This window comes from Carassius auratus, chromosome 20, assembly GCF_003368295.1.
Source record: "Carassius auratus strain Wakin chromosome 20, ASM336829v1, whole genome shotgun sequence".
NCBI classification, from domain to species: Eukaryota; Metazoa; Chordata; class Actinopteri; order Cypriniformes; family Cyprinidae; genus Carassius; species Carassius auratus.
Window position 1 is genome coordinate 18,961,975 of NC_039262.1, and position 17,146 is coordinate 18,979,120.

At 35.4% G+C, this 17,146-nt stretch overlaps 1 protein-coding gene, 1 non-coding gene and 1 pseudogene across 2 annotated transcripts; 1 reads left to right on the plus strand and 2 right to left on the minus strand.

Moving 5' to 3' along the window:
• Positions 1-3,762: 3,762 nt before the first annotated feature.
• Positions 3,763-11,293, minus strand: LOC113037850 (uncharacterized; annotated as a pseudogene).
• Positions 11,294-13,371: 2,078 nt separating this feature from the next.
• Positions 13,372-13,644, minus strand: LOC113037985 (small Cajal body-specific RNA 13). The gene has a single exon (XR_003274729.1).
• Positions 13,645-14,420: 776 nt separating this feature from the next.
• LOC113037851 (glutaredoxin-related protein 5, mitochondrial-like) lies at positions 14,421-16,382 on the plus strand. The gene is made up of 2 exons (XM_026195193.1): positions 14,421-14,743; positions 15,922-16,382. Exons 1-2 carry the CDS (start codon positions 14,446-14,448, stop codon positions 16,092-16,094), a joined length of 471 nt encoding a protein of 156 aa, XP_026050978.1. The 5' UTR covers positions 14,421-14,445; the 3' UTR covers positions 16,095-16,382.
• The last annotated feature ends 764 nt before the right edge of the window (positions 16,383-17,146 follow it).

Below are 17,146 nucleotides of genomic sequence, written 5' to 3' on the forward strand. Positions count from 1 at the left end.
TTTTTGTTATGTATATAAATCAACATGTGTTAATTCATAGTTTTGATGCTTTCAGTGTGAATTTACAATTTTCATGGTTATGAAAATAAAGAAAACTCTTTGAATGAGAAGGTGTGTCCAAACTTTTGGTCTGTACTGTATATATATATATCATCATTGTGTCATGTACTGAATTTGGCCAATAGTGAAATAGCTGTGCCATCATCAGCGCTCCTGCAGTTGCTCTGAAAAAGACACACAGATTATTTATTTTATTTTTTACTTGTATTATTATTTATAATATATTGTATATTTTCTATTTCTTTGATGTATTTTATATTTGTTCAGTACCTTTATTTCATATGTTGGAAATCAATAAAAAGAAAAGAAAAGAAAAGAAAAGAAAAGAAAAGAAAAGAAAAGAAAAGAAAAGAAAAGAAAAGAAAAAGCTGCACCAGTTGAGTCAGCCAGTTGCTCTCAAAACGCTATTGCCAGTACTTTGATCCCACATGTGACAGTGATGTGCAGTCGGCATTGGTTCAAGTCAGACAAAAGTTCAACTGGCATGCATTGCTTCAAGTCTGCCACTGATCGATCTGCGCAGCACTGCATAAAGTCAAACGCACCTCATGAATGTGGCCAAGATACAAAATAAAAGACATGAAAACATTGAACAAGAAACAAACCCACACCCGATGTTTTATTAATTCTGTCCTTTTTTGGTATACTATACAATTTACAAGACAATGTTAGTCTCATCATGCTAGCATTACATATATTTTCCTGGATATGTATGGTGACATGTATGTTCTCAATATGTATGTCCAGGGTTCTCATTAATGTGCATGTCCTGAAGTGATTATATTCTTTCTTATATTATCTTCTATTTATTTCAAGGTTTAAATCAAATGGTGAATCAATGGTTTTCAATCTGGTTTTAGACTTTTAGACCTCACTGTAGTGTATGCTTACACATACATACAGAGATCAGATCAAAGTACGCAGGTTTAGCCATAGAGAGTCAGTTCACCGGACACTTCCAACATCCCTCGTGCCAGCAGAAATAGTCTGGCAAGCGTGTGTAAATCAACTTCATACAGTATCATAGTAGTATCATTCAACATCCTGATTGGAGCTCATATCCACAGCCACCCCTTCACATATCCGAAGCATCATTTTACTGTTTGAATGACTCATTCTGTTATCCTACAAATAGCATGACAATGACTTGGTATTATTTGGCTGTATTTTCATTGATTTGCATGTGCAAAAAATGATTGTCAAAAAAAAAAAAAAAAAAAATATATATATATATATATATATATATATATATGTAACGACGTTAAACTCCATATCATCGGGAAGAAGGAGGCGGGAACCGGCGCACAATCAAAACCATTTTAATAATTCAAAAATAAACACAAACTAGCGCACCAGCCCCTCACGGCCGACTGGTGCGCATAAATAAAAAGCAAAACATAAAATAATATCCAGGCCTGGTCCTCTCTCGTCCTTCACGGTCGTCGATCCAGTTTTATATCCTTCCATCTCCTACGTGGGACTCGAGCCAGGTGGTGGGGCGCAGGTGCAGCTCATCTCCAATCACTACACCTGGCCTCACTCCTCGTGCCCACGTCTCTCGGCCCCGCCCCACTCGTCACAATATATAAACAAAAAAAACAATGGTTTAAATGCACCTGTATTTTATGTTGAAAAAATAAACAATAATTTTCATTTAAACTGGAATGAATTACTGTACTTAATAAAATACAATAACTTAGGCTAACTTTTATTCCTTGCACAACACCAAGGTATGACCTAAAGCACCTTTATCATAACGCATGATTTGTAAACTAATACACATTTGGATCACATAATCTGCTCCGTATAACTTTCCTTAGTAAACTTGCTTTGTTGCTCACCTGGTTTAGAATTGCACTTCCTGTGAAACATTGGATTCAATAAAAGAGCTTGCAGAAGCATGCGGAAGTGGCATGTTAGCTTCATTAGATGTGTTTTCATCTCACGTTTGTATTTTGTCAATTCTATCTTTAAGGTTTAGAGATGGGTTTAGTGCAGTTTTTAGTGTAGTTCTGCCACGGTACATACAACAATATATATATATATATATATATATATATATATATATATATATATATATATAAAATGAAGGTGCTTTTAGTGCCACAAGTTTGACTTGCAGTCGGCATCATGCTTAGGATAAAAATGTGCAAGGGTTGTTTTGTAAGTCTTCTATAGGTTCTAAGTTATGGCTCCTAAGTTATCAGGATGGCATATGTTCCATCTGGCCTCTGTGAAATTAAGCATCTATCAAGTCTTGTGAGATCTTCACTAAGGACAAGCCAATCCAAAGAGTAAAGAAGATTTTCCTTTGCTTATCCCTGCTATAAGCAGCAAACAAACCAAAAACAAGGTTATTGTAGAGCAATAGTGTTTCCATAGTACCTTCCATACCATTTAGTGCCTGCTGTCTCTCAGGTTTTTCCATTTCTCCTGAAGGAAAGAGGATTAGCAGCTTTGCTGCTAGCAAAATACTACAATACAAAATCTTTTGACAGCTCAATGCTGCACAAAAACCACAGCTAGGGGTACACAACTGTCCAAACTCCTCTTTGGATCGTTTTCCAAGGGAAATGTTTAAAGATTAGTGGCCCTGACCTTGATGGCAAACAAACACATTCTCAGAAGCTGTTGGCTTGCTGTAGTGAGGGCACAAATCTCACCCAGCCCACGCTTAGTCATACATATTTGAACAGTTCGGCCTGGTTTATCTACCCCAGATGATTTAGTATTCAGCAGTTGAATGACAGAATGGAATTAAACAAAATGCCATTCCATTAACTGACTTTGTGGTATAAAAAAAGAGAGAGAGAAAAAAAAGAGTATCAAAAATAAACCAGTATCAGTGCATAGATTCAGGCAAATGTATGTCTTTAATAAACTCATTTCCACTCATTTCATATCCATTCATTCATTTCATATTTCAAAATAAATAAACATAAGGGTGATATAAAATTTTTATATATACACAAATAATATTGAAATAATAAATCATTTTGATAAATGTATGCAGTGTACCACAGAGCTAACATTTATTTCATTGCTTGAAACCAAAAGAACTATCAGCACTTGCCAAAATAACAATCTGAGTAAAAAAAAAATCTGGATGGAGGAAAAATAGAAATGTTGCTTGTTACTATAATTCATTCAGTACCAGAAACCATTAATGAAAGCCAATTTAAATAATAATAATATCAAAACATTTTTAACTTAATTTATGTGTGTTCTATGCATTATTATGAATATTAGAAGAAAGGTGCAACTATGTTAAAATCACTTTGTGTTGTGCATAGTTGCTGCTTATATAGAGTGTTAAATCTGTCAGTTATAAGATTCCATATTTTAGGATATTACAATCTTGGAAGGCGGTTGGGTAGCTCATTGATTTTTGGAACAGACTCTGTGTATGCATATTTTACTACAGATTGTTTTTTTGTTGTTGTTGTTGTTTTTTGTGAAACATTTACAATGTAAGGCAAGATTTGCAGGCTTTTATTGAAGGATGAGGCAACTACAGCACACTGAACCTTGTTTCTCATGTCACGTGCAAGGACAGTTATGTAGGCTAAATAGATTTCTTACAGGCACAGCAACAAAAAAAGGAATATTTTTGAGTGCTGCAGAAATGAGTTCTAAAACCCAGAAACGAGTTAGCATCCCAAAGGTCTGAGAAGGAGATAAAGTGAGAGTTTGTGTGTGTGTGGACCCAGAGTGCAGTACTCTGTAAAACCTTGCAAATATATCTGGAATGTACTGCTATTTGGGGTTGAATAGACTGAGAATATCCAGGTGAGGATACATAAGGATGCAGTAGGCGATCATCCAGAGGAACAGAAGCGCATGCACCTCATAACTAGTTAGGTCAAGACCCCTCTTCCTAAAACACACAAGAAGAAGGCAGAATGAGACATACTGGTTACTTTCCTGAAACATCCTAGATTCATTAGAAAATAAATAAATAAATAAATAAATATGACTGTGGCGTGAGATACAAACATATTTGCTAAATCAGTCATTTGCAACTTTCTTAGTGACTTGCATTTTACGGGACTCACACCAGAGCGCTTCGCATCACAAATGCGTTGTTGTACCGGGTGAGCTGAAGAGCATGTTTATTATATCACAAAAGCAATAAATATGGAATTGGTAAGGTGAATCGGTAAGGTGATGCAAATGTTAAAAGGTATAACTCAACAAATTATTCACTGTAATACAATCGTTTTGAGTTCGTAACATAGTACTGTGTAAGGAGCTGCACGAAAATAAGTCGAACATCTTTCTTAAGTTCCTTAATCATTAATGTTGTTGCTGTTTTACAGCCCCGAGTGTTCATTTCTGTTGAATAACTGCAGTGAAATTTATTTATATTGTGTAATGTAATTGTTTTTTTTGTTTTTTTTTTTGTAAAAATGTAAGTAGAGGCATGCATTTCTAATGAGCAGCTTGTTTCAAAACTACTTTCAATCGAACAATGCAACACAATGTATGTAGAATAAAATCCAAACCTCTGTGAAACTGCAGGTTCTCCTTTAATTCGATCCAAAACTCTGTTTTGCTCATATCGGTCATTATCTGATTGACCATCCTTCACTCCCCTGGGGAAAAGGTCCTCTCTGATTTTACCCTTATCTAGACCATTTTTCACTGGTGGCACAAATGCATCATCAACACCATCACCCTGAGTGAGATTAAATGCATCCGAGTAAATACTCTCCTTCATTTTAAATGAATAGTCCAAGTCCAAATGTTCACTGGTAGATGATATTTGTATATTTTTACCAAACTGATTTATTAGCAAAGTGTCAGAAGTGGGTGAAGATTTTTCTAAATCAGGGATGTTTGCACTTTTGTCGTCAGCCGAGCCAGTCAATGCGTCTGTAGGCTTTAACTGCCTCTGCGTCTCACAAAAATGACACAATGAGTTTTATTTCACTTCCTTGAGATTCAAATGTACTGGCAAACTCTATTCCCTGTGCATCCATAATTGTATTTAATTCAAGGTCGCCATTTGTCTCTAGTCCAGCTTCTTTACGGTCCAGCTCTAATATATAGCTATATGCATCCTCTTCATCTGAATCCAGCATTGGCATAGCATAAACACCCTCTGTTGAAACCTCTGAACCGTTCCCTTCATTATCCAGGCTTCCCAAATAGCCTTTCTTCCATGCTAAAGAGTCACAACACTGTCCCCCAGTGGAGTCTGACAGGGATTGTCCATTTGACCAGCCGGAGCTCTTTGTGGTGTGGAAATGATCAGACAGAGCAGTTAAACCCACAGGGCTGTCTGAAGGACAGGCAGGAAGTGACTCTGAGCTGAGCTCTTGATCTCCAGTATGGTAGGTTTGTTCCTCTTGGCTGGTCTCAGAAGAGTTATGAAGTCCTCTCAAAGCTTCAGTAGAGATATTAGATGGTAACATGCAGCTAAATGAATCAGTCCAATGTCTGTCCGATCTTTCAATGAAATGTGGTGTGCCTCGAGAGGAATCTGTTGATGCACTGTCCTGTGAATGAGTCAGTGTCATGAGATTAACAATATTTTACTTAGACCATTCATTCATTCATTAGACATGTCATTACAACTTTGTCACAATTGCTTGATTGGATTCACTTATATCTCACAACTGTGGTTTTATATGTTGCTAATTTGTCTATATCTCTTACATTTGACTTCATATGGTGCAACTGCACTTTCATTTTTCATAAATGTGACATAATATCCACTGCTTGTTATCTCTCATAATGCCTTTTTTTTTAAGTTAAAGGCAAAACAAAATTGAAAGTAAAGTTACATTATGAAAGATAAAGCCACATTGTGGATATTATGTCACTTTTATGGAAAACAGTAAGTGTTTTTAAGCACATTCATGTGTTGAAAATGCTTACTTTTCTGTTCGTAGATGCAGTGAATTTAGAAGGCCAGCTCGAAACTGAAGTGAAATCTGTGTGGGTAAATCTGTCTTCCTCTCGCAAAACTCATTTGTGTGGATTCCTATTGAAATAACTTTTTTATTAAGTATGCCAAACTATAGAAAACATGACCACACCTTTGAATTTCCACGGGTGAAATCCAGTCATTTCAATACACATCTCCCCACACAGATTTCACAACAGGTCACACAACTGCTGCGTTGCCCAAATAAAAGTTGCTTGGTTTAAAGTGACTTCTGTGTGAGCGGTGCTTTATACATTGTTACCTTTCTGTCCTGTGAAATTTTGTTAAAATTTCACTAATGTGACCACACCTTTAGTTTTATTGACATACAGTCACAATAATGCATTGTCATTATAAATAAGAAAGCCTGAATGTGCTTGAATCTTCTTCTCAATCATATAAATAAAAGATAAACATATCCTCACCTCATCGTGGCCTGGACAACATTGAAGAAACTGGGCTACATAAGTGATGACAGACTGCTCATCTGGTGAATGCACTGCAAGATCTTGTGGGAAAGAATTAAATCAAGTCAAATAACCAAACACAACTGCTTGTACAATAGTTCTGCAGTAAAAATAGCTGCTCCTGCGTTTTCATTACATGTTTATTTCTGAAATGTGAAAGCAGGTCATACAGCAATTAAATACATTCCTCTAGAAGGCACAAACAATACACAGCTATACTTCAGTGAAAAGCTAATGGTGTGTTTGTGTGTTACCATCTGGATCCAGCAGTGGAGGAATCCCCAGCCACTCATTCGCTGCTGTGAAGGCTGTCTCCATATTTAGTCGGGGCTCAGAAGACAAAGCTTTCCTCATGTCCACAAACTGAGGACAGAAGCATTTAACCAGAGCCAGAAATGCCAATCCACTCCTCCAGCTTTTACCAAAATCGCTAATGTCTACCCCATATCTGAAGGAAAAGATTGAAATGGCGAGGCGGAATAAATTATGCAAGATCATCCAATTCATAGATCACCACAAAAATTACAAAGCCATGTAATAATTTTAGATTGCATGTTTTTCCAAACCTACATTACTGTCAATCTTCTGTGGAAGAACTTTGTTTACATTCAATTAAATCTAATAGGGACAAAAATATTCATAAACACCATAAAAGTATCGTAAAAGTGGTCCATGCAATTTCAAAAATATGTATTTACTAACTATCTCAACATCCAGCCAAGACTATATATATATATATATATATACAGTATTGTTAAAAATAATAGCAGTACAATGTGACTAACCAGAATAACCAAGGTTTTTCGTATATTTTTTTATTGCTACGTGGCAAACAAGTTACCAGTAGGTTCAGTAGATTCTCAGAAAACAAATGAGACCCAGCATTCATGATATGCACGCTCTTAAGGCTGTGCAATTGGGCAATTAGTTGAATTAGTTGAAAGGGTTGTGTTCAAAAAAATAGCAGTGTGGCATTCAATCACTGAGGTCATCAATTTTGTGAAGAAACAGGTGTGAATCAGGTGGCCCCTATTTAAGGATGAAGCCAACACTTGTTGAACATGCATTTGAAAGCTGAGGAAAATGGGTCGTTCAAGACATTGTTCAGAAGAACAGCGTACTTTGATTAAAAAGTTGATTAGAGAGGGGAAAACCTATAAAGAGGTGCAAAAAATGATAGGCTGTTCAGCTAAAATGATCTCCAATGCCTTAAAATGGAGAGAAAAACCAGAGAGACGTGGAAGAAAACGGAAGACAACCATCAAAATGGATAGAAGAATAACCAGAATGGCAAAGGCTCAGCCAATGATCACCTCCAGGATGATCAAAGACAGTCTGGAGTTACCTGTAAGTACTGTGACAGTTAGAAGACGTCTGTGTGAAGCTAATCTATTTTCAAGAATCCCCCGCAAAGTCCCTCTGTTAAAAAAAAGGCATGTGCAGAAGAGGTTACAATTTGCCAAAGAACACATCAACTGGCCTAAAGAGAAATGGAGGAACATTTTGTGGACTGATGAGAGTAAAATTGTTCTTTTTGGGTCCAAGGGCCACAGGCAGTTTGTGAGACGACCCCCAAACTCTGAATTCAAGCCACAGTACACCGTGAAGACAGTGAAGCATGGAGGTGCAAGCATCATGATATGGGCATGTTTCTCCTACTATGGTGTTGGGCCTATTTATCGCATACCAGGGATCATGGATCAGTTTGCATATGTTAATATACTTGAAGAGGTCATGTTGCCCTATGCTGAAGAGGGCATGCCCTTGAAATGGTTGTTTCAACAAGACAATGACCCAAAACACACTAGTAAATGGGCAAAGTCTTGGTTCCAAACCAACAAAATTAATGTTATGGAGTGGCCAGCCCAATCTCCAGACCTTAATCCAATTGAGAACTTGTGGGGTGATATCAAAAATGCTGTTTCTGAAGCAAAACCAAGAAATGTGAATGAATTGTGGAATGTTGTTAAAGAATCATGGAGTGGAATAACAGCTGAGAGGTGCCACAAGTTGGTTGACTCCATGCCACACAGATGTCAAGCAGTTTTAAAAAACTGTGGTCATACGACTAAATATTAGTTTAGTGATTCACAGGATTGCTAAATCCCAGAGAAAAAAAATGTTTGTACAAAATAGTTTTGAGTTTGTACAGTCAAAGGTAGACACTGCTATTTTTTTGAACACACCCCTTTCAACTAATTGCCCAATTGCACAGCCTTAAGAGCGTGCATATCATGAATGCTGGGTCTTGTTTGTTTTCTGAGAATCTACTGAACCTACTGGTAACTTGTTTGCCACGTAGCAATAAAAAATATACTAAAAACCTTGATTATTCTGGTTAGTCACATTGTACTGCTATTATTTTGAACAATACTGTATATATATATATATATATATATATAATCCATATATATATATATATATCAACCACTTTTATGATGCTATTGTTGTGCTTTGCATTTTATTTATTCATGTATTTTATTTTATTTTTTGTTTAAAAGCTTCAGTCTCCACTGAAACTTTGTGGAAAAGAGCGATCAGGCCATTCATCAAACTGTCTCCTATTGTGTTCCACATACACACAAAAAATTACGGCGAGTTTATTAGAGTGAGTTTATGATGTAAAATATTCATTTTGTCTGAAAAAACAAAACAAAATCTTACTTAATTACTTTGCAGTACAGTACAAAATCTTACTAAATCACTTACTTTGCAGTACAGTTCTGTGCCCAGCTAAGCAGAGTCTTTATGGCTGTACTGCGGTATTTGAGCTTTTGGGATGACCTTTTGCCTTTTGAGGGTAGAGTTTCAAAACTGTCATCTCCAGGTGATGCTGGAGAACTACAACCTGAAGAATCGCTGCCACAAGGTAATGACAGCAGACTGAAGGTGGATGGGAACTTCTCCAGGCTTCCTGTGACCTGTTTAATCTTAGAATGGGACAGTGATTTAGCTCACAATAACTGACATGATCAAAAACCCACTCGAGAACAATGGATCCCTTTCATCACCATTAAGCAATGATACCGTGCTTTACCTGATAGTACACAATGATGTTCCAGATTAGCCTGAGAACAACTGAAGGATTGCCATCTGCAATATCATTAGCGTCAATTTTCATAAGGCTAACCTGTGTAAAAACAGTATAAATTATTACATTTATATTTATATTACACAAAGATATTGACCCTTCCACATGACATCAATAAACATAGATATTGACCATGTTTTACTAATTAAATCCCTTATTTTAGTTAAATCGTTGTTATGTTGTATTGATTTGTACCCTGGTTTGAATCCAATTTTCCAAAAGTGAGGAAGATAGGAAGATAATTCATAAGTCGTGGGGTGGAAAGATTTTTTTTTTTTTCTTTACTTATGAACAATAAATGAATAAATATATATAAATAAGCATTGGAACTTACATTTCTGTCCTCGAGGAAATTCAAGACCTTAGAAATATTGTTTAGTCTGAAGATGCGATGTGGAAATGGCCTGAATTTATCAAGCTGAAGAACATGAAAAACACTTCTAGAAAAGCCACATCTATGAATGATAGATTTATAGTGATCAAAATTAATCTTTTTAGTACAAAAATGTAATGACAAACCATATTACAGCCTGACATTTCCTCTAGAAGAGCCATGAGAATCTTTCCATCCTGAATATCAGTGAATAAGTTATGAACCTGTAGGTCACACTACAACACAGAGAGAAAATAAATAAATAAAAATAAAACATGGGACGACTGTGTATATATATATATATATATATATATATATATATATATATATATATATATATATGGTGTGTTTATATATATATATATATATATATATATATATATATATATATATATATATATATATATATATATATATATATATATGGTGTGTTTATATATATATATATATATATATATATATATATATATATATAAAATTAAAAACTCCACAAAAGGTAACATTTTGAGAAAGTTATTGGCTTGGTCTTGAGTTGTCTTTTAAAAGCAGAATACATTGTTTAGCTTTGCAATAGAAAGAAGACAGTTCTCACTCTCTTCAAATGCACGTTTATCCACTTGGTAAAAGTTCTTTCTTGGACTGCCTGCTTCTCATCTGTAGATGAAGAAATCAAACTGAGGCACCATGGACACATAGAGTCAAAGTTTAAAGTTCTGTAAGCGTCATGCTGTCATTCCAGAACATGAACAGGTTTAGCACAGGTATAAGCAGATTTACTTTCATTTTAAGAGACATGCATGGAGTAAAATAAATGAGGAAGTTCGTCTTAAAAAATATTTTTCAGAGTTACAAATTATGATTTTTTTCCCCCTTCTTTCTTTCTTTCTTTTTTTTGCGTTTACACTTTACATTTCCATCGCAATCTGTTTCAAATATAATGTGTAAAATATTAACAAAAGATATAGAATATTTTATGCCAGACAATACATTTTATGATATAATTTACCAAGCTTGGTGATTAAAACATGCTGAATATATATATATATATATATATATATATATATATATATATATATATATATATATATATTTTTTTTTTTTTTTTTTTTTTTTTTTATTCAAAAAAATAAAAATCCACCCAAAATTGTCAGTGTATAAACAAAAGACATTATAGGAACTGTCAAATTACGCATATAAATGGCTTCTCCTACCTTGGGTTTTTTGTGCGCACTTCTTGTCTTTACCAACATGTTCATCTATCATACTCTGTGTTGAGGACATCCTGAACAGGACCGGGAAAATGTCAAAAAGTCACTAATACACTCCATGCATAGCTAAAGAGGAAGATTTGAGGAAGTCATTCGTTTGAGGAGTGTTTTTGAGTGTCAGCTCCTGTCAGCACACGCCCGCCTCCTCCATACACCTGCATGAACCAGAGACAGCTCCTCCAAACCCTTCACTGCCTCCAGCTAATATTTAGTATTCATTCGTATGACATTTAGCTTTTATCTGTTGACATTTTATCCATTCACTTTTAACAAATAAAACAAGTGGATACTTGAATGTTGGTTTGTTCATGACGTAACTATGACTATGAACTATGTTGAAGTTTCTTTTTTTGCAAAAGCAAATCTTAGTCCTCATCATCAAATGATAGTTTTAACTCTGTAATGGTGTACTGCTGAAAGTCTGTGACTCTTTTTTGTTGCATTATATTCAGTGAGCCAATGCATTAAAATATTTACAAGTTAAACATTTGTAAAAAAAAAAAAAAAAAAAAAAAGTTGCATTAGACATTAATATATATAAAACACTACATGGAAACTTTTACTTATGCTACTCTATCATCACAAAACATAAAAAGTGATGTTCTTACTCAGCATCTTCGATGTTTTTAATAGTACAACAATTCATAAATTGGTAAGTTTAGATACTTGCTTTGGGAAAAGAAGACCATAACACTCAGGAAGATAACGGTTCACAGTGCATGCAATATTTAAAGCCCTGGGCCCGTATTCATAAATAATCTTAATGCAAAATGTAGCTCTAAGTGACAAAATTCATAACGCCAGAATTTAATCACTACGTTATGATATTTGGCAACTGGGAAAATGCAACAATGCAATATGATGACTTGGGTCTGTCACAACCTTCTGTAAGCAGAGTGATCACACAAACAATTATAGCACTTTCACATCATCGTATGTGTCGCAGTTCATTTCGTTTCCACTGGACATTAAAAAAAAATGCATATATGAATATAGCAGGCTTATAGGTGCGCACAAGCAGGGGGAATGAACCATTAATAGTTTGTGCTATAAGCTTCTTGTCCCGTGCTGTGACACCCATTCCGAATTTTCCTTTAAGAATGGCCTTGTGTTCATCCACTAACTGGGCTAACAGTAAACACTGTTCCTCTGTCCAGTTTGGATTTCTCGCCCTTCTTGGTTTTGATTCCATGTTTGATATATTAAAACCAACATTCAAACCGCCACTTAAATATGACAGCAATCACTGTAATTGGAAAGAGTGGAACAATTTGTATCATTATAAGCCAATCAAATACCTTATAGGAAATTAAAAGCATGGTAAATAAATAAAAAATATTTATATACACACATATAAGACTTAAGATAAGACTCCTACATATAAGTTTTTAAGCTAAATTAAGAGTTTTCTGAGAGGATTCTTAGAATCTTTATGAATACGGGCCCTGGTTTTTATGAATTTAAAACTTTCTGCTCCAATTTAAGAAACATTGTGTGGCCTTAATTTGTGAAACAGCAAATTAAGACTCAAAACTCACAGAAACCCTAATAAACATTAGAACTAGTTTAAATGTTAAGCTAAGACATGACACTTTTTGAACGTCAAATGTTAGTTAAGGTAGTCAAAGTGATGAACACCTGTGTGAACTTCGGGGGAACTGACTACAGAAGCCACCCTCAAGCAGTTGGCTCACAGTAAAAATGGTCCAGAAAACTATTTTGTTTGTTCTAAATCATTCTTATCAGGTTGAGCTTGTTGTGGGCCCTATAGCACAGATTATAGAAAGTGGCTTATTTTGCTGAATGTAGCCTTATTAATAAACCACAATAATGACAATTATGGTTTTACTCCAGTAAAACGATTTTGCGTTCTAATCTAATGCACTGGTTAAAATGTAGACAGCCCAGGAAAGTCTAAATTATTAATTTACCGTTGACGCAAACATGACGCAAAACTACAAAACGCCTTTTGCATCAAGATTTTATTAGGGGATAACATGGGGTTAAGAGAAGGCAAATATATGGGGTCCATTAAAAAAACACACATTATTGAGCTTGATTTCCAACTGAATCCGGACAAACCTAAAGGGAGAGAGAAAAACAAAACACAAATGTTAAGTCCGAATTGATCAATGGAGGATTTTGCCCCCGTCTTTTCCTCAGTGTACAACACATGGTTTAACTGTGGCAATTCAAAGTGTCTGAAAGGCGCGCTTCTCCTGACAGACAATATCTGGCTGCCACTGATTTACTCTGCCTGTTTTTAGATTGGTAACGGTACACAACAAACCATCACCGCCTTGGAAACAGGACGAGATTTGTTGAAAGAATATCGCACGTAAAGCTTCAGGATCTAGAGAAGTCACGCCTTTTGTTCCTTCGGTTTAATCTGTGCAGTCTCGTTGAATCTCCAGCCACTCAAGACACAGGAGACAGGATCTCGACACTGCAATTCTATTATGGATATAACGTTACGTGAAAATAAAACTATCTTACCGCTTGTAAACCGTTTATGCACTGTAAGAAACACACGTGGACTTCACCAAACACACGCAACAGCAGCATTCAGTTAAATAGAGCTTCGTGAATGAATCATTCAGAATCAGAACACTGAGTCGGTCGAGTTGGGCAGAATCAGAACACTGATTCGATCGAGTTGGACTGAATACAATCTAGCCATTTTCACGATTCCTAAAATGCTTATTATATTGACTACAATCTGCCTATATATTTATAAACCGAATCAATGAAACATGCTAAACTGAAAAAGAAATACATAAAAATGAATCACTGAGTCGTTTATGTGAACCGGATCTTTAAAAAGGAAATGTTTGAAAGAACCAATTCGCGGAAACGAGTACGTGCCGGAAGAAAAAGAGCGCATTGTTAACCGGATGTAAACGCCTCCACTAATTACATCTTACACGAAAAAATACACAGATGTTTTTAAATAACAGTGGCGGTACTTGTAATAGTAGTAATAAAATGCTTTACACTGCTAAAATAAAAGCTTTCAGAGATCAAGATAAAAGGCAAATTGTGTAACATTCATGACTGACGCAGTATTCGACCAATCAGAGAGGAGAAGACAAATCAGAGACCCAATAGCTTTCATCCTTTGAGTGTTTATATTCCAGGGGGCGGAGCTTGCGTTGGGTTACTTACCTCGGCGTAGCTCTGTGGCGTTTGTTTGACGAAGTGTTAAGCGTATTTAAGCATCGTAAAATATTTAGCAAATCATTCAGATTTGTAAGATGAACAGCATTATTAGATCGACAGCTCGGTGTCTTCGAGCGGGCGCATGGCAGTACAGGACAGCGCAGAATAATGGAGAGCTGCTGTCTGGTTGGGCCCGCCTCATGTGCTCCTCCTCAGCGGCCCAGAAGACTGTGGAGGAGATGGTGAAGAAGGACAAAGTGGTGGTCTTCATTAAAGGCACCCCCGCACAGCCCATGTGCGGCTTCAGCAACGCCGTCGTCCAGATCCTCAGAATGCACGGGGTCGACAACTATGCTGCTTATAATGTGTTGGACGATCAGGACATCAGAGAAGGTCAGCTGGTGATTGTGCTGTGAAGAGCTTTTGGAGTTTAAACCTAAGTGTGCTAGTAACATTTTGGGGGCAAAAAAATAAAAATTTTGGAATTATTGCTTAATATCTTATACTAATTATAAACTTTCTCACTATGCCTTAATTTTTTGAAAGAACTCGAACAATCAGGACTTTAAAACTGTCATAATAAAGACTTAGTTTCTAATGAGGTGTTACGTATTTAATTATTGAGACGTTTTCTTGTAATATTCACTGAACAACTCACGATAATCAAAAACTAAAAATAATAATATTGTAATCCAAAAACTTTAATGAGAAAATAATTGATTCCTAGTAATAATGACTAAACCTCTCAATAATAATGAGAATCTTTAATTTCATAATGCCTTGGTTTCTCGTAAAAAGTCTTCGTATTAAGTTAGTTTGTCTTGTAACAATGAGAAACTGTCTCATAATATTGAAAATAACAATTAATCTTGTAACAGTGACTCATAATAGATTATCTTAAAAAAAATAGAACATCTCATAATAATAGATTCTGATAATAATAATAGATGTCGAGACACCATCTCATAATACTTAGAAACTGTCTAGAAACCTTATAATAATAACTTGTATTCTCATTAATACCTCGTAATAGTGACTAAACATTTGAGTAATGGGAAACTTCCATGTAGCAATGCATTAGCTTCTTATAAAATGAGAACCTTCTTCCTTATAATGTCTTTTAATAATATTATTTTTAGTTGTTGTTTTTTTTTTTCGTTATAAAAAAAAAAAAAAAAAAAACTCAATTACTATGAGATGTTGAATCATTATTTTTTTTTATAAAGTTTCACTTTAGTATCGGATATTTTAAGTTCCTGATTTACAGGATTTGTAAATATGACAAAAACTTGAAAGGTGGTCAGTAGAGCACAAGTAGGTTAACGGCACCAGAAGTCCTGTCAGCTCTGATTGCTTTTATCAGCCTTGTGCAGCTGGAAGAAAGGGGTGTTAACCTTACATGACTGAGGTCCGTTTAAAACCATAAAGCCGAGACTCTGAGGTTCTTAAATGGAATTAAAAAGAGAATAGAAAATAGTTATGCTACATAAAATGAATTCCAGAGATTAGTCGAAGAGTTAAGCATGTGGAAATTGTTAAATACTGACTTGTGACTTTGTTTCCCCTGAAAGGAATCAAGACTTTCTCCAACTGGCCGACGATTCCGCAGGTGTTCTTCAACGGGGAGTTTGTCGGCGGCTGCGATATTCTTCTTCAGATGCATCAGAGCGGAGATCTGGTAGAGGAACTTCAGAAGCTGGGAATCAGGTCGGCTCTCTCGGATCAAGAGAAAGAGTCCAAGTAGGATGGTCTTTGGGGTGATTGTCCATTGTAAACCTCCCAAAGGTTAACTTGACCTGCTGAAGTCCAAACTGTCCTCCAGATGACTGAAGGAAGTGATGTCAAACCTCCCGAATCCAGAAAAATCACTGTAAAACACTTGACGTAGAATTGCCGTATTACACAAGATTCTATCGCAGTATGCTTGTCTTTATTTCAGATACTCTAATGTTAGGCCACCGCATATTTAAAATGTATTTTCAAATATATTATTAAATGTATTTTAGATGTATATCATTCTTCTTTTTTTTTTTTTGTCAATAAAATATTTTAAAGCACCCATTGTTTGGAACTAAAGCTGCTGGGTGTGTCACAAGAGGTTGGATTCTGCGTGTCTGATGTTGTCTGATGTCATGCTTGTTTATTTGTTGGAGATTTCCGTCTTCCTCATTCTGTAACATGTCTGTCATGTTATTTTGTGTTGAACATGTGTTAAGAAGTTGTCCTACCAGAGAGCGAGATAGAGAGGGTGATACTCGCCACCTTTGTGCCAGTTACTCCTGTTAGATGTTCTAGTCATGTAGAGAAACAGTATATACTCAAACTTAAGAGTAAGACATTTTTAAAGGTGTTTGCAGCTGCAGTTTTGTGAGATCAAATACATAAGCAGGTCATACTTGTTACATATAAGTGAAGAGTTTGATTTTATTAGAGGTTTTTGTATTTTAACTTCTAAAATATTCCCTATAGTTATTAAAAAGCAGTTGTCGTTGACAAAATTTGGAATTTGACAATCGAAAAGGGCATTCATTTAAATATGAATTAAATATATATATACATGCACACACACATATGAGTGTGAGTGTGTTTGTGTGTGATGCGACGATATTTCCAATGGTATTCTGTGTTGTAGTTTCAGATGTGTCCACTAGAGGACGCAATAGTATTTTAAAACAGATTTTTTGGCTAATATTTACTGTCCATTGCCCTCATAGCTACAAGATTTCTGGCCAAATTTATATTTATAATATAATAATAATAATATATAATAATAATTGATTTATGTTGGCTTATTTT